The sequence below is a fragment of the Macrotis lagotis genome, chromosome 1, assembly GCF_037893015.1.
Source record: "Macrotis lagotis isolate mMagLag1 chromosome 1, bilby.v1.9.chrom.fasta, whole genome shotgun sequence".
NCBI lineage: Eukaryota > Metazoa > Chordata > Mammalia > Peramelemorphia > Peramelidae > Macrotis > Macrotis lagotis.
In genome coordinates this window covers 257,597,220-257,619,714 of record NC_133658.1, presented here as the reverse complement: position 1 = coordinate 257,619,714, position 22,495 = coordinate 257,597,220, and the positions used below count along the sequence as shown (strand labels likewise).

Below are 22,495 nucleotides of genomic sequence, written 5' to 3'. Positions count from 1 at the left end.
TCTTAGAATTTGTGACAAGTAAAGAAGACCAAATATCATGTGGAACACTATATGTTGGGAACACAGATTTCAAAGACTTCACATAAATAATAAACAGAAGAAGAAAATTCTGCGGGAAAGAAAACTCCAAAAGGATGACAGAAGCTCTCAAAAAGCAATTCTGAAAATTTAAAACTGTTATACTTGTTATTGAGTAATACACGACTCTTCATGACACCATTTCAGGATGTTCTAGGCAAAGATACTAAAGTAGTTTGCCATTTCCTTCTGCAGCTCATTTTACAGATGAGGAAACTGAGGCAAATGGGATTAAATGACTTGCTCAGGATCACACAGTTAGTGTCTGGGTCCAGATTTAAACTCAAGAAGATATCCCAAGGCCTGGAAATTTATCACCTTGCTGCATAAAAATGAAATTCATGAGGAGGGAAAAGGAGAATGATAAGGATACTGAAGTGGCTGTACAAAGAACATACTTGACCATGTCCGATTTAAGTTGACTAGCATAGAACAAAGAAGCAAAGGAAGTCAATGGAATATTATTAAGAAAGAATAATACAGTTCAAACAGAATCATATCTAGAATGAACAGACTAGCAAGGAAGAGTAACGATTCTTAACAATAAAGAATCAGGAGGTGGGGGGTCAGATTTTGGCGAGGGCAAACACTTTGTAGAAATGTGAAGAACTTAACATAGAATTGCTCTCTGGAGTGTGAAGAGGGCAATGATAACATGATAACAAGTGTTTGTAATTGTTAACTCAATTTTCTTCTGTTTCCTCTTCTAAGGATGATCTTTCAAACTAGGAGGAATAAAAGTAAAATGACAAACACAATTGAAATATGAGGTAAAAAGGGCAAACAAGATGATGAGACAAATATCCAGCTGCTGTCTCAAAAAATTAAAATTCCCAGACCTTAATATACAACACATCCCAAGCTACTAAAAGAGTTAGAAGACATTATTTAAGGACAAAGTCTTTAACGGTCATCTACCTGAATCCTCTTTCATATAAGAAAACTGAGTTATGTGATGTCATATGGAAAAAATGATAGAAAAGGAATTCATACCCAGGTCTTCTAACTCCAAAATATATCATTCTTACTAATTCAGAGATCATGAACACAAAGGGGATAATGGAATTGAAGGACCAATACTTAAAGAATCTGGATTCTAATCCTGACTGTGACTATTACTTATTTGATTTTAACTGGTCATTTCATCCTTCTAGGCCTCATCTATAAAAGGAGGGGACTGTACTAAATGGCTCCTAAGACCCCTTCAAACTCTAAATCTATGGTCTGATAATCCAATAAAGTGTTGACCTTAATTTCAAAAGTAAATGATTGTAGATATGCAAGCTCTAGATCATTAAGTTTATATTCTAGTGCTGCCAAAACAGTAATTAATTTGAAAATATTGGGGGAAAGAATCAGTGTTCATTCAAAATTGAAACTTCACCAAGAATAGATCATGCCAGACATCATATTTTGCTATTTTAATGAAATAACTTTCAGAGTCAGTAGAGTGTCTAAGAAGGTTTCACCAAATTCTTCATGAATCAACAGAGGACTCATGCCAACCCAAAGGGCTGATAACATCCCAAGCTACACTGAGAAAGGTGTAATATCTACATTGTGTCCCTTGATCCTGCTCACCTTGCAAGCTGTACAGCTGGCCAGTACTGTGCTGCCGAGTGATGTGCTGCCAGTAGGCACTACGAGGGAGGGGCACCATCGTGCTGAGAGAGACAGCTCTCTCACTCATCTTCATTTGGAGCTGTGGGGAGAAAAAATGAGACATAAATGACAAAGTTGCTGAAAACTTCTTTCTATGCGTATAGAAATGACACCAAAGTAGCATCTATATATGTTAAGCATTCTCCAAAGCTCACTGAGTCAACTCCTTTCCTGTTCTACAGATGAGAAAAAGAAGCCCCCAGAGGGTAAGTGACTTGCTAAATGGTTGGGCAAGAGTATCTTTAAATTTCCTTCCAGTTCTAAATTCTCTTATCCTATAAGATCCATAATGGCATGAAGTAGCTGGGGATTTGCCCCAATGCAGAAAATCTTAGAGGTCATGAACAATGTATTTAGAAAGTACTTGATTTACTGGTACCATTAGCCTTGATCTACTGAAACCTTCCTTCATCTGTTCATCTCCATTGCCATGACTCATCACCTATCTGCCTCACTGATGGACTAGTGAACAGTTTGCAACTTTGAACCCAGAGGAGTCATGTTCTTGATACACCTTTGAGGTTTTCTACCTTTGTATCCTTGGAACCACAAGCTAATTACCTAAACCTCCCCTGGATTTCACCTTTATAATGAAGAGGGTTGAACTAGATGACCTGTGAAGTCTCTTCCACTATTAATCTATGATCCTGCTCATCTCTACCCAAGTCACTGACTCATTACTCTGTCCATCCTATTGTCAGCATCCTCACTTTCTTTTCCTGCCCACATTTGCCTCTACTGGTAGATACACTTTAACTTATTAGAAAACTTGGGGGTTTCTGGGGTGTCTTTGCTTCCTCTAAGACCACATTCCCAGTGAATCATGCATGGAGTACCTCAATTCATTTGCCTGACCTATAGGCAGAGCAAGGGCATGTAGTGAGTATACTTATAGGGAAATGTAATGAAAATTAAAATATGAAAAATACATGAGATAATGTACTATTGAAATCAATCAGTATGTCCACTCCCAATGTGACAGTCTCAGTAAGGTCACAAAGTTAAAACATATGAAATAAGCACAGAGCAATCCGTGACGGCATATAATTAAGTGCTGAGTGTTATAGCACCACTGAAGGAGGCACTCAGGAAAAAAAAAAAGAATTGCGATTATCTAAGCATTAAAGGAAAGCATTTCTAACCTTTCACTAGGTCTAGGTATTAGGAAAAGCATAGATATGAATGAGTTACAAGGGGGAAGGGAGGAAATTGTGTGCAGGAAAGGAATGAGGTAAGGCAGGAAGATGAGACATAGCACAGAGCTGGAAGGAAACTCAAGAGAGAGAATTCAGTCAAGCCCTTATTTTCCAGGCCACTGCATTATTCTCTATCCTTATGATAGCAAGAAATAAATTGAGCATAGTTATGAAATGGAATGTTCTAATTAAATATTCTTCTTAACTGGAAATATTCCAAATATTTTAATATTTCCAAGAGCAATTCAAAGCTCTTGGATAGGCCATGATTCTGACCCATTTATTCTGGAAAGAAGTCTTTAAGGAATGGTTGAAAATAAATTCAGTTCAGCACTGCATTATCCAACAGGAATAATAGGCATAAGACAACAAGTCCCAAAGGATACCCAAACTGAACTGCTTAAGGTATGGAAGTCAAATTGTCATCAGCTCATGGCAACTCTGCTATACTTAATATGATTTGAAAATATTTTGTTTACACATGGCCATGTTCTTTGCTCTCTCTGCATTCTATCCATCAATTATAACCTTAGAGTCTTTGGGCTTTAGGTGATGACATATGTAAATTCTCTGTATAAAGAAAATAGTCCCTGGCTCCTGTAGTATCCCTAGTCACTCTGTGATGCACTATGTGCTTTGAATGCTTCTCAGTCACAGAATTTTAAATTTGAAAAAGGCAATGGAGACCATCTAGTCCAAAGCAAACTGCTAAAAGAATCCCCACAGACATCGCCCTAACTATTCCTATCTAACCTTCACATTCTGAGAGAACTTTTTCTACTTTGGGACAGCTCCATTTTAAGGAAGGTTTTTAGTTTCCTTTACATCAAAACAAAACTTGCCTCTCTGAAACTTCTTCCCATTGCTCTCAGGTCTGCCTTCAGAGACTCTCTTCTAACCTACATTCTCCAACAGGGAGAAAGGAGGTAAGAAAATATATATTTATTAAAGTGCTTCCTGTGTGTACCAGGTACCGTGTAGTTGGGAATACTTTATACTTTACATTTGATCCTCACAATAACCCTCGGAGGCACATTCTAGTATAATTCCATTTGAGAACTACGGAAACTGAGGCAGACAGAGATTAAGCAACTTTCCCAGGGTCACACAACTAGTCTATATATGGATTTGAATCCAGATCTTCCTGACTCCAGATCCAGTATATCATCACCTCACTGACACTAATAGGGCATGTTATATTTTCATTGATAAAGGACACAATTATTCACATAGTAATTCACTATTATTTTAAGTATCTTGGGTGAAATCCATTATTTTGTTGATCATTCTTTAAAAAATATTTAATAATTATCAACTTTTCTCAATTTTCCTTTGATTTAAATTGTAGTTTCACAAAATGAATTTCAATGAATTATTCAATTACAGGTGTGATTAATTCCTGCATCTGTTATAGATGACCACTGTTCAATGCCATTCTTTGTCATCCATGACCATGTTCACCCCTTAAAGAGGGTCTAGTCAAGACAATGAATTTCTTCCTTTGAATCTTTTAACACTTTATAGGTGCCAGTTCAACCTGTGAACAATGTATCTGTTACCTATTACTCTCCTTACATGGTTAGGTCACTCACCTCCCTTTACAATCATATGTATTATGGATGATTCCTTTTGTACCACTTCTATACAAGTGATCATTAGTAATACATCACAGTCTGCCAACAGCCATCATGAATCTTTATGTTGCCCTTTGGGCCAACTGCAATTTAGATTTTTCAGAGATTAGTGTTAACATTCCATGATTTGTTGTAACCAGAAATACCAGGAGAATAATAGTGTCAACAAAATCATGGAATTTATTGTGATATATGAACTAAATGGAATAGTATTGCACATAAATATAAGGAGTATGAGAAATAACATTAGACACAATTGTATGAATTGTAATAGAATGAAGGAAACAGAATCAGGAGAACAAACTACACGATGTCCTACAATAATATAAATAAAAGAAATATTAAAAGATAGATGAACTCAAATTAAATGCAACAACCAGCCTTGGTCTCAGAGGACAGAGGATGATACACTATTTCCTTTTCTCAGCAAAGGGGGAAACTTATGGATACAGCATGCTGAACCCATTATCACTCTTTGTTTTTATTAGGTGACTTTGTATAACTGCTTTTCTCTGTTAAAAGGGAAAGCTTACTGGGGAAGGAGGGAGGTTGATCAGTAAATTATGATGATCCAAAACTCTTAGATCATCAATAATATATATATATATATATATATATATATATATATATATATTTATGTGTGTGTGTATATATATATACTTACATGTATTTTCTTGCATCTAGTTTCTCATCTGTATTTTATCTGTGTATTTCTCATCTGTGTGATCTCTTTTGAATGACTATAGATCATGCTTAAGAAGCCTAATAGTGTTCAGAGTCTCAAAGCAGTTGGCACAATGCCATCTGTGAACAGTTTCTGAAGAACCTCCCCACATTTATGGGAAATATCTCTTTCATTTGGACTTCATAGAGGATGTCATTTGTGATTATGGTGAATGACTATATCCTGTAATATACTTCATTTAACATTGATAGTGAGATTATTAAATAAATTTAATTTTATGGTTGAATCTATAAAGGTATCCTGTATGATCTCCTGGATGATCTTATCATGTATCATGCATGTATCCTCATTCCATAGGAGACACATGGAGAAGAAATGTGGTCTTCTAAGCTTGTTTTTACCAAGCAAATGCAAATTGATAATTACATATAAAAACAATTAAAATTGTTTTGTGTTCTATAACATGATGTCTTTTGTTTGACTGTGAAGATACTGTAGACAACAACCTATTCGTTTCTCATATTTTAATTAAGGATGCCTTCTTTAAGCACAGGAATCATTTCCATAAAGATTCTATAGATAAATAAATAAATAGCATATGTATTAATATTTTAATAATTTATTTCTCCACCACTTTTTTCATCACTTGTGATTTTTTCTCTCTTCTTTTGAAACCTTCAGCATACAGCCACCTTGAAAATGAATTCCTGAGCACTTTTAAAGTTATTAAATACCTAAATCACAGGTTTCTTTTAAATAAATGTGTTTAAGCTGGTCCAGTTTTGCTTTCTGGCTCCAATTCTTGAGTATCACTTATATGCTGTACTGATATGTAGAATACAAATAGTGATTCTATTTTACTGATTATCAGAATAAATAACTATAGAAATTTTGGTAAAGCTGTATTATTTCACTTTACTTTCTTGAAATTCTTCTTCTTCATTTAGGTAGGACCACTGCCAAATAAATCACTTTGGCCTTGTAAATCTTGATTTCCTTTTATGTAAATGACAATAATGATATTTGTACCACCTACCTCACAGAATCATAAGTTGTAAGTTTTATAAACTTTTAAGTCCTACATAAATTTGGGTTCTTACAAAAATATTATTTAGGATATTTACTGGAAAATGGCATTTAGAAAATCCTGAGACAGGCAACCAACAACCACATGCTGATGAGAAATAGGAGCTTATTTCTTGTTTTCAGATTAAGTGAATTGAAAGCCACAAAATATTAAAGTTTATAATGAACTTTAAATGGACATTTGGGAAGGCACTGCTATCTTTAGAATCAGGCTGATTGGATTTAAGTCCCTATTCATGATATATTATACTGGGCAACCATGAACAAGTCACTTAATTTCTCTGTTCTACTTTCTAAAGGGTAAGTTGAAGAATAATTGTTCAGATATATACTAATAAGAGAGTGAATTTCCTTATCCGAAGTTCCATGCAATAATGAAATCATAGATCCAGGTCAAAAATTAAAATCTAACTCTTCCTAAACCACACTGAATCCATGCTCCCCAATGAATGTACTGAAAGTGATTCTTCTAAGAGATATAAACATAGTTTCTCTGTTGACATCTATAGTAGCTTGGAAAAAGGAATAATCACAGGTCACACTAACATAAAACTTTCTGTTTGCAAAGTACTTTATAAATAATGATCTAAATTAATCCTCATAGTAACCCTAAAAAGGAAGTGCAACCATAATCCTCATTTTATTGATAAGGAAACTGAGGTGCAGAGAGATTAAATGACTTGTTCAATGTCATACAATTATTTCCTGATGGTGTATAATAGGGGAAAAGAGAAGGAGATGAGAATAAGCATTTATATATGGTTGTTGTTGAGTCATATTAGTTGTGTCTGACTTTCCATGGAAAGTTATTGGAGTGGTTTGCCAGTACCTTTTCTAGATCATTTTAGACTAGAAAAACTGAGACAAGTAAGGTTAAGTGACTTGCCCAAGATCATACGGTATCTGAGACAGTTGGTTCTTCCTGCTTCCAACCAAACTACTCTACTGTCTAATGCAGGATAACATATAAATATAAATATATATATATATATATATATACATATATGCATATGTATGTATTTTCTACTTATATATATAAAATTCTCCATATGACATGGTCAAGTTATTTTATCTCTTTTATTTCTCACCTATAATGCTGCAATAAAGGGTTCAACTGAATGATCTCTAAATTTCCTTCTAGCCCAAATATTCTCTAGTTCTTTGATTATGTGACTCCCAGTCAAATGCCTTTTATAAAATGCCACAGCTGTTAATTCTAGTTGGAGATAGACCCAGAACACAAACAAAACAGTGCTTATAAACACTTACCAAATAACATAAATTAATATAAATAAATATGGATCTATTAGTGTTGAATGAATAAATAATCTCTATGATTTGAACTCTAAGGTCTGAGTCTTACAGTCTAATCAAGAAATGCTCCCTGGACGAAGGAACTTCTAAAGCTAGACTTTGCAGAAAGTGAGAGATGTGGATTGGCTGATAGGAGAGGCTTCTGTATTTTATTTCTTTGGGGGGAGGGAAAAGAGAGAAATCTCCTTTTCCTAGGATCAAGCCAAAAGGAAAAATCTATTCTATTTAACCACCAACCATGTTTTGTTTTGTTTTGTTTTTTGTTTTTGCTTTGCTCCAAATTCCTCACTTAGTTTAGCTGAATCTAAGGCAATTCTTATATCCATCTGGGATGAGAAAAGCTGTTCTGGAGCACTGCATAATTGCTCAGCAATGCTGTACCATATTGCCATTCCCCAGGACCCAGCAGTTTGAGCTGCAGAGCACTGTGTTTGCTGAAATAGAACAGCATGAAAGAATGGGCCTGTTTGGTGCCACAGTCAATCATAAAGACCATATGCTTGTGTTTGCGACCACCGTCTGCGTTCATTCAGAGATGGGTACAAATCATTGCAGTGACAGCCCAGTCAGGACTGCAAGACCTCATTCAGCACTCATCACAGACCCATCATTTCTTGGAAGTAAGTAACTCCAATGGAGTCTCCCAGAGGGACACTTTCTGTACAGATATATATATATATATATATATAGTCATTTTCCATTTCTTCAACCTCAGTTCTGATATGATTTCACAGAGGATAGTTTTGACAATGTTAGTAATCAGAAGTCTGAATTTCAATCCTTTCTCACCCACATTCTCAACCACATTTTTATACTAATGACAGCTTAAAAAATGACCCATCTATTTTTCATGATTGTGATAAGCTTCAATGTGGGTGGAGTTGAGTAAGTATTCTGACAGGAAAGTCAAAAGACCATGGTTCATATTGTGATGGTACTACCTAGGTAAAACTGGACAAGGCATGGAGCAATTTGGGCCTCTCAAGCCCCTTTTCTAAGGTCCCGTTCAGCTCTAACCTTTCATTGTTCTAGAAGTCTGGAAGACACAATTCAGTTAGTAGAACCCAGCAAACATTTATTAAGGAACCACTACACTTAGAGTATGGTTCTAGTGAAACTTATAGTCAGGTAGAAAATTGGTAGAGTTGTATTCTAAGGGATGTTTGCAAAGAAAGTATCTGCATTTTATTCTAGTAATAGGATAACCCACATTTTTCTGTTGTCCCCATAAGCGATACCAAGACACTCTGAAGGTCTCAGGGAAGAACTTTAGAATTGCAGCATGATGTACCCTCATCAGTGAGGGTGCTGCACTCTATGAGGAAGGCAGAATGGAAGTACCTCAAAGGAACCGTGATGTACGTAAGGTTAGAGTACCCACTCCAGATGAGCACATGAACTATTTGTGTCCAACTTGTGATAGAGCATTCTGAGCTCTTATTGATCTGATCAGCCACAGTTGGACACAATGTAATTTATCTCAGATATAGTGATGTCCTTTTGGTCTTCTTCGATATTAAAAGACAAGAACCAACCAAACCACATATACAAAGAAAAACACCCATGTTTGCAAACATGTGTATCCCTTTGGATTTCTGCCCCTATGGTCATCTTCCTTAGCACTTAATACTTCTTTTATTCATTTTTGTGATTAACAATGCTTTCTAACAATACAACAACCTTAAGTTCTGGAGTTGAATATGTCAATTACCACTTATATGTCCTTGACTTAGTCATTAGAACCTTCACTGGTCCTCAGTTTCTCATCTCTAAAATGAGGGTGTTGACCCTCCAAGTTTGCTTGCAGTTCTAAATCTATGTTTGATCCAAATCTATGTTTGATCGAAATGAAGTACAACATAAGTAGAATTAAATATTAATATACCAGAAGATCGGTGTTCAAGTTCTGATTCTTCTTATGCATTATATTAGTGGCCTTAGACAAGTTACTTGCATTCTTTAGAACTCCTTTTCTACATCTAATTGGAAAGGTTCAACTTAAGGATCTGAATTCCTTTTCAGCTCTAAATCTAAATATAAATATACATAGATAGATAGATAGATAGATAGATAGATAGATAGATAGATAAAATAAGTGTTTAATAAACTTCTAAAAGAGGATAAGATCACATTGTGGAAAACCTAAAATGTTACTCCAAAATAACTTGGGGGGGTTATTCTGTAATTAAGTTGTGAGAGAAGTGTTCAGGATTTGTTAACCTGCCTTCTACATCTTTCATATACAACCTTGGGAGTGCACATGATTATCAACTTAGTTCAGGCCCTCATCACTTCTTATCTAGATTTATTTCAAAAAGTTCTTGTCTTAAGTGCCTCCTCTTTCCACTCCAGCTTCCATAAAATTGCCATAGTGATTCTCCAATAACATAAATTTGGACATGTCACCCTTTGTTCAATATACTCCAGTATTCTTCTAGTACTTCTAGGATTAACTCTTCTAATAAGCATTTAAAGCCTATCACAACCTGACTCCAATTTACCTTTCCAATATTTCTTCCCCTCACATATACACTATAGCTCAAACTCATTTTCTTTTAATACCCTCTACATCACCATCTTCCTCATCCCTTGTCTCCATGTCTCTGCAGTTTCCCATATAGAAAGGATTCCTTCCATCTTAGAATACCAAGTTATCTTTAACGTTCAGATTAAATGTCACCTTCTACATGAGAACTGCCCTGATTTTTCCATGTATCATAACCTCCTTCCCAAAACTTATCCCCCCACACTTTAATAAAATCAAAATCCCCTGAAGGAAGGGAAGGTATTTTTTCCACATCTTTGTTTCATCTTTTCATCTTTGTACTCCTAACCCAGTGTCTAGAACATAAAACACATTTGGTCTATGACTGTTAATTGATCAAATGGAAATGATCATAGCCATTCAGTCATCTATTCACTCATTCAATTAACGCAATTCCTCCTACTATAGAAAAGGTTTAGTTTTAGGTGCTGCAAAAAATAAATAGATTATAAAGAAATCTGGAGCAATTTTAGTAAAATAAAAAGTCAGCTCCATCTTTGACCTCATTAGCTTACTACTTTCCACAAAAAGAATGGGAAATGGAATATGTTCCTATTCCATTTTATCAAATATTACATATTACTTCTTTACTAGCCGGGCATACAATTTAAAGTAAATACTTAACCAAACTTATTTATTATTTATTACCCCTGAGACATTTTCAACTTCTTGACTTCCACTTTAGCATCTCAACCTCCATTCAATTTGACTCACTGGGCATATAATTGGATTCAATTTTAAAATATTTGCTTTCTACTTAAGATTCTGTACCCTATCCCACCCCCAACCCTCTGTGACCTTAAGCAGGACTCCTCTTTTCTGGACCTCAGTTTCCCCTCTATGTAAATTGAATTAGTTAACCTCTAAAATCCTGATGACCAGAGCTAATCAAAATTCCATTAAATTGAGATCTTCACTTTGTACAGCATTTAGTATAGTATTTGGAACATACTAAGCACTTAATAAATATTCATTCTATATATCTGTCTATCACCTTCATAATTGTCATACTATATCTCTTTGACCCTTTGTGCCTAAACTCCTTGAAAAGATTGACTGCAAGAGCTGTCTCCACTTTCTCACATCTTACTCTCTTCCTAACCCTTTACAAGCAAGTTTTTGCCCTCATCATTCAATTCAAACTGCTCTCATAATATTTACCAATGGTGTCTTATTTGCCAAATCCCATGTCCTTTTCTTTCATTCTCATTCACTTGGACCTTTCTGCAGCCTTTGCCACTGTTGATCACCTCCTTGATATTCACTTTTATCTAAGTTTTGGAGACATCATTCTCTCCTGGTTCTCCTCTGACCTATCTGACCACTCCCCTATGCCTGGATCTTCATCCACATTATGTCCTCTAACTAAAGATATACTGCAGAGTTCTATCCTGGGTACTTTTCTCTTTTCCTTCCATAGAACTTCCCTTGGTGATCTCTTAGATTTAATTACTCTCTCTATTTTGATGATTCTCAAGTCTACCTAGCCAGTCCTAACCCTTTCTGCTGACCTCCAAGTTTGTATCTATAATTGTCTTTATGATATCTCAAATTGGAAGTCCAGAACACATCTTAAATTCAACATGTCCAAAACCAAATTCATTATCTTTCCCACTAAACCCTCTCTATCTCTTACTTTTCTCATTTTTATAGAGTGGTAGACTACCCTGCCAGTCTATCAGACCCACAACTTAGGTGTTATCCAAAACTCTTAACTGACTTTCATCACTACTATCACCAATCACCACATCCAATCTGTTGTAAAGGCCTATCTATTTCATTTTTGGAACATTTTTCAAATACACCACTTCTGTCCTCTGGTAAATCCCAATTACCTCACATTTGGACTTCTGCAATAACCTGTTGGTGGTTAAGTCTGCCTCAATTCTCTCCACTCTAATCTATCCTTCATTAACCACCAAAGTGATGTTTATAAAGCACAGATGCAATTGTGTCACTTTCCTACTCAGTAAATTCCAGCAGCTCCCTATCCTTCTAGGATAAGAAACAAAATTCTCTGATGTCCAAAATCCTTCATAACCTAGCTCTCTTCTTGTCTTACAATTTAGTCCCAGTCATTCACTTGGACCCAGAATACACATGCTAGTGTATGTTGACCTAGAGGCTAAAAGTGAATTGCAAGATGAGAAGGAATGCATGCCTTCACAAGTTCGAATACATATTCTCTTTTCCTTGACCTTGTTGGGAAAAAAAATGTTGTTTAACATATGCTAAATTATGTTGCAAGTGTCTTTATTGAAAAACTGATTCAGTGACACAGACCTCTTTGCTATTCAACAACAACAAAGAAAACCATTTCATCTCTTGACATCAACTATTTTCTCTGGCTGTTCCCCACCCTCCTCATCTCTACCTACTGGCTTTCCTGGTTTCCTTTAAGTCTTAACTAAAATTCTGTCTTCTACAGAAAATATGTTGCAATATCTTTTAATTCTATGCCTCTCCATTATTTCCTATTTATCCTATGCAGCAGCTAAGTGACAAAGTGGGTAGAATGTTGGGCCTAAAATCAGAAAGAACTGGGTTCAAATTCAACTACAAACACTTACTAGCCATGTGAACCTGGGCAAGTCACTTACCCTATTTGCCTCAGTTTAATCTTTTGTAAAATGAACTGGAGAAGGCAATGGCAAACTACTCTAGTATTTTGCTAAGAAAACTCCAAAAGGGACAAGAAGAGGTGAATGAGAATGAATACAATTCAATAACAGCAGCTAAGCTATAAATAGCCTGTTTGTCCATAGTTGTTTGGATATGGTTTTACCCATTACTTTTAAAGCTTCTTGAGGCAAGGAACTGACTTTTGCCTCTTCAGTTTTTAGTGCAATGTCTGGCACATAGTAGGTGCCTAACAAATGATTACTGAGTGATTGATTGATTTATTTATCTTAAAATTAAAGAGTTATTCCAAACACTTTACATAGTAGCAACAATACTGTGTGATTAAAAACTGTGATTGATTTAGCTATTCTCAATAATACAATGATCCAAGATAATAGCAAAGGCATCATGATGAAAAATGCAATTTGCCTCCAGAGAAAGAATTGATGTCTTCTGAATATAGAGCAAAGCATATTGTTTCTTTTTCTTCCTTTTTCCTGCCTGCCTTCCTTCCTTCCTTCCTTTCTTTCTTTTTTGTTTTTCTTTCTCTTTCTTTCTTCCTTCCTTCCTCCTTTTCTTTCCTTCTTCCCTCCTCCCTCCTTTTCTTTTTGTCTTTCTGTATTTATTTTTTCTTCCTTCTGTTTTCTTCCTCCTTCATTCCCACAAAATGACTAATAGGGAAATTTTTATATGATTGCACAAGTATAACATATCAGATTGCTTATCATCTCAGGAAGGAGTGGAAGAGAAGAGGGAAATATGAATTTTAGAACTCAAAACTTTAACAAAACTTGTAAAAATTTTTGCATATAACAAAGGAAAAATAAAATATTATTTTGAAAAAAGAGTTTCTCCATTGCCAAAAGAACAAAAACAGCAACAAATGATTTTTAAGGGACATTAGTTTCTCAGTTTTCCCCCTCTCATTAAGAAAATTCATAAATTAATTTAAATTAATTAAATTAAATTAATAATTACACTAAAAGAATGCATCTTATAATAAATAGAAACTACATATTCTTCCTCATAAAATAGTTCACCTACCAGTAAGGAAAGCTTCTTTAATCAAGGGAGAAAAAGCCACATTCTATGCATAGGAAATCTTGTTTTCCCCTAAAATATATTTGATTGTGTTCTTAATGAAAAAATGGGAAGAAACAGCAAAAATATTTTTTTAACATTTTTTAAATTACCCAAGCAGCTGAGGAACATTAGATCCTTTTTAAAGAACTATTTTGTAATTAATTATATTTAGGTCCTTGACTAAAGTCTCATTCATATATCTCATCAGGATGTTAAGTAGCCTTGTAACTAAGTTTAGTAAATGTTTAAACAACATTATTTTTGCAATAAAGTGAAGGGAAGTAGGCTATGTTGGAATTTATTAAGGCAGTCATTCTTCCCTTTGCACCTCAAGGAAAACATATACTAGCATATGTAATTCTGGATACCAGGTCATACATAGCTTTCTGGGATAGTTAAATATCTATACATGGAAAGGAAAAGATGAGAAGGGTAGGGGAGAAGAAGGGAAGAGGAAAGGAAGGGATCAAAGCAAATTAGAGGGAAGTTGAATAAATGGGAGAGGAAAAGGCAGTAGAAAGGTGGAAAGGGAGAGGGAAAAGGGGAAAAGGAAAGGGGGAAGGACAGACAGTAAAGGAACAGGTAGGGAAGGGAGAGGAAGAAAGAGAAAAGCACAAGTTCTGGCAGCTCCAAAAACCTTTTTCGATGGGTCTGGAAATGAACTGCTTATATAGCATCTAAGACCCAGCCTAGCTAAACTTGGAATAGCTAATCACTAATGGGTTAGCTACAAGGTGATGAAAATTTGAGCCACAACAATTCATTAAAATATTTCTAAAGCACAAATTTTTCTTTGGGAAAGTGCCGCTTAAGTCTGTAATACTGGCAAAACTCAAAGTTAAACTCAACTTTAAATTAGCAATATAAAAAAAACTGATAATTGACTTCTTGTGTGGTCACTGCTAAAGGAAGTTAGGGAATGGAGTGAAGACATATTGTAGAACAAAGAAAGGAGAATCTATTTCTGAACTTGTCAAAATATGCATTCTTTCTGATATGATCAGTTTTCAGATGAAGAAATTAAAGAAAAATGCTCCAAATTATTATTGATTAGAGAAATGCAAATTGAAACAACTCTGAGGGGCAGCTAGGTGGCACAGTGGATAGAGCACCAGCCCTGAAGTCAGGAGTACCTGAGTTCAAATTTGACCTCAGACACTTAATAATTACCTAGCTGTGTGGCCTTGGGCAAGCAACTTAACCCCATTGCCTTGCAAAAAACCTAAAAACACCACCACCAACAACAAAACAAAAAACAACTTTGAGATACCACCCCACACCTATCAGAATGGTTAAAATGACCAAAAAGGAAAATGATTAAAACTGGAACACTATTATTAGTGGTGTTTGAAACTGATTCAATCATTCTGGAAGCAATTTGGAACTATGCCCAAAGGGTATTAAAACTGCTCATACCCTTTAATCTGGCAATATTACAGCTAGGTCTATATATCCCAAAAAGATAATAAAAACATGAAAAGGCACACACACAAAAGTATCTATAGCAACTCTTTTTTGTAGTGGCGAAGAATTGTAAATTAAGGGTTTGCCCATATATTTGGGAATGACTGAACAAGCTGTGGTATATGAAATGATTTAATACTATTGTTCTGTAAGAAATCATGATCAGCTGGACTTCAGAAAAGCCTGGAAACATTTGCATGAACTGATGCTAAGTGAGATGAGCAGGAGCAGGAGAACAAGGTACTCATTAACAGCAACACTGAGAGATGAGCAACTGTGATGGACACAACTCCTCTCAACAGTTTTTTAGAACTTTTTATGTTTTTTTTTCTTTCATAGTTCTGGTTCTTTTTCCATAGTATGACTAATATGGAGTTATAGTAAACATGATTGTTCATGTGCAAACTATGTGCTGCCTTGGGGAAGAGGGGGGAAGGGGAGGGTAGTCAAAATATGTGGAACTCAAAAGCTTGCAAAAAGATGAATCTTAAAAATCGTCTTTGCGTGTAATTGGAAAAAAGATCAAATTAAATAGAAATCCTAAAAAAGTGACATGCATATTTTCTTACTTTGGGCTTGGTTTTGTTTTTGTGGTCAATATATGCTACATATTTATTCCAGGACCAAAACCTTAAGTTGATGACATAATATAATAGTTATTTTAAATTCTATAGTTACATTAAGGGTTTTATTTTTAATCTAAGAAATACTATAATAGATTATGACCCCAAGAAAAGATGATGGGGTACGTGGCTAGGTTGCGAAGTGCATAGAACACCAGCCCTGGAGTCAGGAGGACCTGAGTTCAAATACAGCCTCAGACACTTAATAATTACTGCTGTGTGACCTTGGGCAAACCTCTTAACCTCATTGCCTTGCAAAACCCTTTTTTTTAGGTTTTTGCAAGGCAAATGGAGTTAAGTGGCTTGCCCAAGGCCACACAGCTAAGTAATTATTAAGTGTCTGAGATCAAATTTGAACTCAGGTACTCCTGACTCCAGGGCCAGTGCTCTATCCACTGTGCCACCTAGCCACCCCGCCAAAAAACAAAAACTTTTTTAAAAAGATGATTGGAATAAAGGTAAGAAGACTTAAGGAAAGCTAAATACTTTGCATTCTCTTTATCAGTAAGACTCATTAAAAATACCTCATATATTATAATTGAAATTAGTATGGGATTTTGCAATTTATTATTTTTTCCCTTTCATCCAGAACAAATGTTTCCTCTTAAAGAAAATAGATCTTGTTGGAAATAAGGGGGAAAGCTATTTAAAGAAAACATTTGTTTATGGAGCAAGTCTATTATTCATTATGACTGGCAATGCTCTATTTCAGAGTCTGATCATACCCACGGTTGGGAAAGCACATGCACATGCATCATTTAAGACTCAAGACTGGGATTATTATATTGAGATCATTTCATTTGTTGTATTCTTTGGGGTTCTTTCTGCTTGATGAAGCAGATTCATTTAATCAGTACAAAACTGCTTAAAGTGAAAATTGCAAAACTAAGTGGCAGTTACCCATTCTCTTGGGACAGAGATGCAAATGCTGGGGAATTTGATGTATTATTATCAATTGATGACTGTAACTTCATGTGGACAGTGCTGTAATGCTTGCTTTAATGATTAACAAAATGAGTAATTCTGGTTTTATCTTATATCCACTCTTATTACTTTCCTTCTAGTTATGAGGAATTTATCATTATTAGGACAGTTAGAATGAGTCTACATAGAAGATAGAAGTGAGTTAATTATTTGTTGATGATCTCAAAAAAATGAAAGGTTGGAAATGAGGGATGCACTGGGAGAAGGGAGCTAAGAGAAGTAGAATGGGGAAATTTTTCTTAAATAAAAAGAATTACACAAGGAAGAACTCTTATAATGGAGGGGGAAATGGGGGAGAGCAATGTTTGGACCTCACTTTCATCCAAATTGGTTGAAAGATTGAAGAATTATATACACACTCAATTCTGTATAGAAATCTTTCTTAACTAATCAAATAAAATGGGAAGGAGATCAGAGATTTAGGAATGAGGAATTTTTTTTTTAAAAAAGCAAATTAAGGAAGACCATGGTAAAAACAAAACAGACTTTTGAGAAGAGACAGGATAAAAAGAGAAATTATGCTTGTAAATGTGAATGGGATGAGTTTATCCATTAAATGGAAGTAGATAGCCAAATAATTTAGAAACCAGATCCAAGAATGCTATTTACAAGAGACTCTCTTGAAACAGAAACAGGCACGAGTCAAAATAAAGGGCTGAATTTAATATGTCTAAACTGAAGTTGAAAAAAAAAGGCAGAGGTGGCAATCATAAAAAGAGACAATGAAAAGTGAAAGTCAAGAAAAATGACATTTTACTAAAGAGTACCAAAGAAAACTAAGTAATATCAAAAGTTTTAAAGCAAATCTCCATGAAAAAAGATATCATTTCTCAAATGTGTAGGTAAATGAGTTAAGTACATAAAAATAAGAGCCATTTCCCAATTGATAAAGGGTCAAAGATTATGAATAGGCAGTTTTCAAAAGAGGAAATCAAAACTATCACCACAGGAAAAAATATTGTAAATCACAATTAATTAGAAAATTGTCAAATTAAAACAGCTCCTGAAGCAGGGGAATACTGGGCAGAGAGAAATACTGAAAGTTTTTTTTCTTTCTGTATCAAATACACATATTATAGTCCAGATAAACATTATAATCTTTTTCCCTTCAGTATTGACCTTTTATTAAGAAGGTAACCCTAATTTATAAGCCCTGAGCTAAATCAAGAAGTTAATTCTTAAAACAGTTAATGTTTCTCTGATAGATACTCCCCCATGTCCTGTTGACTCCCATGTATCTTGTTATCTAGACCAGAAGCCACATGGGTTGGTGTCTTAAAGTCTATCCAAGCTATCTCACCAGGAAAGTATGCCAAGACATCATAAATTCATTAGGACTTCACAAGCCCTCGTGACTGTACACCATTTCAATGGCAACCCTGAATTAGGACCCTGAACAAAAATTAACCCCTCCAGACATGTACAGTGGACACTGCTTTATGTCATAAGACAGCTGTTCCTTAGTCCTTCTCTAACATCACCTTCCCTCCTCCCCAATTCTGCCCTAACTCCTCCCACAATTATTCAAAAAATCATTCCTTTTTTTTCTGCCAATGCTGGTTAACATAACTGATAAATCTCCAAGGTCCAGCATCAGGAGAGGCCTTTTTCCTGAACTTAATTAAATTATTGATAATAATCCTTCAGGCATAGACGACCGTGGCTATAAACAATTTAGGGAACTCCTTTGATGGGTAAATATCAAAATCCCACCTACTGAAGACACCTTCTGATTATGCCAATATATAACTATCCTTGATTGACTGCAGGTCTATATAAACAATAAATATGTGAACATTACACTAATTGCCTTCTATGCTACCATGTCCATCATTTATAGCCAGGAAATCAATAAAATATGCCTATGTTAATCTTAACCAAGTAACTAGTTCAAATAAACATTATTAATTGGTGTTGGCTTCATTTGGACCACTTTGAATAAAATATGATGCCTAGTTGTTATGTTTTACATTTATTGATCTGTATATATTTTAGATTCCCTTCCTCTTATCACTACTCCTCCCCAGCTCCTTGAGCAGGAAATATTTCACTTTTGACTTCACATTCCCAGGAGAAGCAGTAGGCAGTTAACAAATGTTTGTCAAATTGAACTAAGAGTAGTGATGATTGTCCTTAGGAAAGGAAGTGTCCACACAAGGACAAGTTATTGCTTTGTCGGGCTCAGCAAATATCATTTCACTATATGAACTACCTTACAGGAGCAAAATAACTAGTAATTAAATAAATGAACACTGAAGTAAAGAACAGAAGTATCATGACTCTCAAATCACGGCAAGTTATTGGCCCATCTATAAATATCTATAGTATTTATCTACAATTAGGTGCCAGTAATAGAAAATTTGCTCAGAAATTTAGGCAGATTTTGTTGCTTTCTTATCCCTCCTGCATACTTACTTTGACACTAGTCTCTTATCCTCTCAGTACTTCAGGCAAAGATCTAAGACTACAAATTTTATAGAAGGTGTTGAGTTGCTGCATTAAAGGGAATTTATTCATTCCTCAGTTAATTCTCAGCACCAATGAAATCATAGATCCAGTACCTATCCCTAATTCTTCTAATTCAGACTATTATATTAGAATACTGAAGATATCCATGACAACGATACAGCAATAACAGAGTTAGAACTTACAGTGAATGTGGTTAGGATTTTGTCATTGACCAGTAATCGAAAAATTGGCTAAAAGTTGCTAAAAAAGAAATAAATGATGAAATAGAGCAATAAAATAGGGGGTCACTGGTGATATTTGTCCTTCAATCTCAAAGAATACCATGACATCAGGTAGGTGATGTCCTTGCATATATATATATATATATATATATATATATATATATATATATATATATATATATATATATATATATATATATATATATATGTATTGGATCTGAATGAGGGAGTGCTATCCTAAGACACCAACCTCACTTTCTGCATTGAAGTCATCGGGGGGGCCCAGTGACCAGATATGAATCAAGATACTAAAGATAACCCAAGATGTGAGACAGTCAGGATTAAGTGACTTGCCTAGAGCCCACAATCAGTGTCTTGTGTCTGAAGCTAGATTTGAACTTAGATCCTTGTTTATTCAAGGGTCAGTGCTCTATTCACGTAGCTGCTCTGAGGGGGGTCATTGGTGGATCTAGGATAAGAATTCATTGTCTGACCTTGGGCAAGTTATTTTCCCCCCCTCGCATCTCAGGTTTACTAATTTGTGAAAAAGGCGGGGGAGGATATGAATGAATCCCACATCAAAAGTCCTTTTCAGCACTAACATTCTGAAGTCCATGAATCAATAGAAACAGCTTATTGTTTGAGTAAATTAAGTATCTAGTGTTAGCATCAATATGGTCTCAGTAATATGTTCATGAATAGACTGTTCCTATACAAAGGCACAATGATTTTATTATCCAAGGACATGGCTATATATGCATCATTTAAGAGACATCATCTGGCAGAAAATCTAGGGGCCCAAGGAGATTGGAAATGCAATTGCTACCCTGAGGAATATAAAATCACTACCAATAACAGTCTCCTTGGACACCCAGTCCTCATTGCTGACTGTCCTCCAAAGTGGAAATTAGCTCTCTGTCAAAACATGAGGTCTCTTCTGTTTTTTTTTTTAAATAAACAAAACTCTTTCAAACTGCACATTCTAGACTCCTAGCCCTGACAAAAGATTGGCACAGACCTCCACTCTCTTGCCACACAACTAGCTGCCTTTGCTTTCTCCAGCCCCTCTCTCTTGTTTTGACACTACACATAGCAATTATGTATATTCAAATCATCACCACATTAGCCTGATAGCATGGAACATTACTGAACTGTCAGGGAAACAAAGAAAGAGGGTTTATTTATTTATTTATTTATTTTTGCTGTGGCCAAGAAAAAAAAGTGGGAGGGGAGAAATGAGAGCATTTGCGCTAAAGAAATACTTGGAAGGCACATTAAACTCCTTGTGAGCAGAAGTACAGCTAAGGCAATGATTCCATTGTGGCTATATGTTAGACAAGATATACAGTTAACAAAAGCAAACATTTGGTGGTCAAAATTTCAATCTCAGCAGTTTGTTGAAGCATCAGTTGTTCCCTGAAGGCAATTTCCATAGGGCAATAAACACTGATTTACTCATAGCCATCTCAATTTTGGGGGGAAATCAAATTTGACCCAGAGTTCCTTGCATACATAATAACCTCTGTGTTTCTTGAATTGATCTTGTACAGTGTATAGATGTCCTAACACCTAATCACTCAAACAAACAATAAGGAGCTACTTCAAAGACTTTCAGTTTGATACACTGTGAATTTTTTTAAATATTGAGTATAGGATAAGTATCTAGTTTGGTGACTATCAATTATATGTTTTTCCTGTTGTTCACTTTCTAATAATTCACCAAATAATAAAACTTCTAGGAACCTATTTGAACCATCAAATCAAGTGTCCTGCCCCAAGCAAAAGTAGACATTCTTTCAACAAATTCTAGTCAAGTAAGGTCAGTATTACAATTCACATGTAGTGAATTATATATGTAGTACCACTATCAACTGTGAGTTTAGTCTCTTCTCAACAAATGTCTATTGAACATTTTAAACTAAATGTCCCAGAGAAAATACCACAAGTATTTCCAACAGAACTTTCAGCCCATAATACCCTTCTTCCAAACTTCACTATTTCATTTGCTGCCACCACCATTCTTCCTAGGTTTTTGTAACCATAGCGTCATCCTCAATTTCTCACTCTCCCACTTCTGACATTTCCAAACCATTGCCAAATCTTGCCATTTCTAACTCCACAACTCTTACAGCTGACTCATCTTCTCTACTCACCAAGCCAGTAACCATCATTCAGACTTTCATCACTTCTCAGGATATTGCAAAAGAGTCTCAATTTACCTTCTCCTTTAGGTATTTCTCTATTTCAGTCCATCCACCACAAGTATTTTCTTCTGGTCACATCATTTTGCTATTCATTAATCTCCAGGGGTTACCTATTACCTCTAAGATCAATTAATAATAACAACCTAGTCCTCTTTGACTTTTAAAATCTTTCAACAACCATCCCCCCCATCTTCCCAGCCTCATTTATTACATTCCTATATTCTACATTTTAGCCAAATTGACTTTCTCTTTGGTCTTAACACATAGCACTTTATGCATCTGGGTTGGTTGTCCACATATCTGCAATATATTTCCTCTTCCCTTTACCCCATAAAATTTCCTTTTCTTCAAGACATAGTTCAAGCATTTTCTTCTACCCAAAGCCTTTTCTGACTCACTCTTCCCCCAACTGCTAGTGCCTTCCCTTCAGAAATATACTGAATTTAAGTGTCTAGTTGTATTTATACTTTTATTCATATACACTTATTTAAATATCTATTTAATATGAATTAAATACTTAGTATATTTGGTATGCATTCTGTATAAACTTACATATGTATGTGTTATCTACCTCAAGATGGTAGAGCTATGGGTAGGAATGTTTTATTTTTTTAATGTTTCTTCA

The 22,495-nt window shown here is 35.2% G+C and overlaps 1 protein-coding gene across 1 annotated transcript in view; it reads right to left on the bottom strand.

The window, feature by feature from the left end:
• The window catches only part of DOK5 (docking protein 5), a 152,174-nt gene that overhangs the window by 5,466 nt on the left and 124,213 nt on the right, over positions 1-22,495 (bottom strand). The window contains exon 7 of the mRNA XM_074210287.1: positions 1,660-1,780. Within this exon, the coding sequence (XP_074066388.1) occupies positions 1,660-1,780 (121 nt within the window). The remainder of the gene's footprint in view (positions 1-1,659; positions 1,781-22,495) is intronic.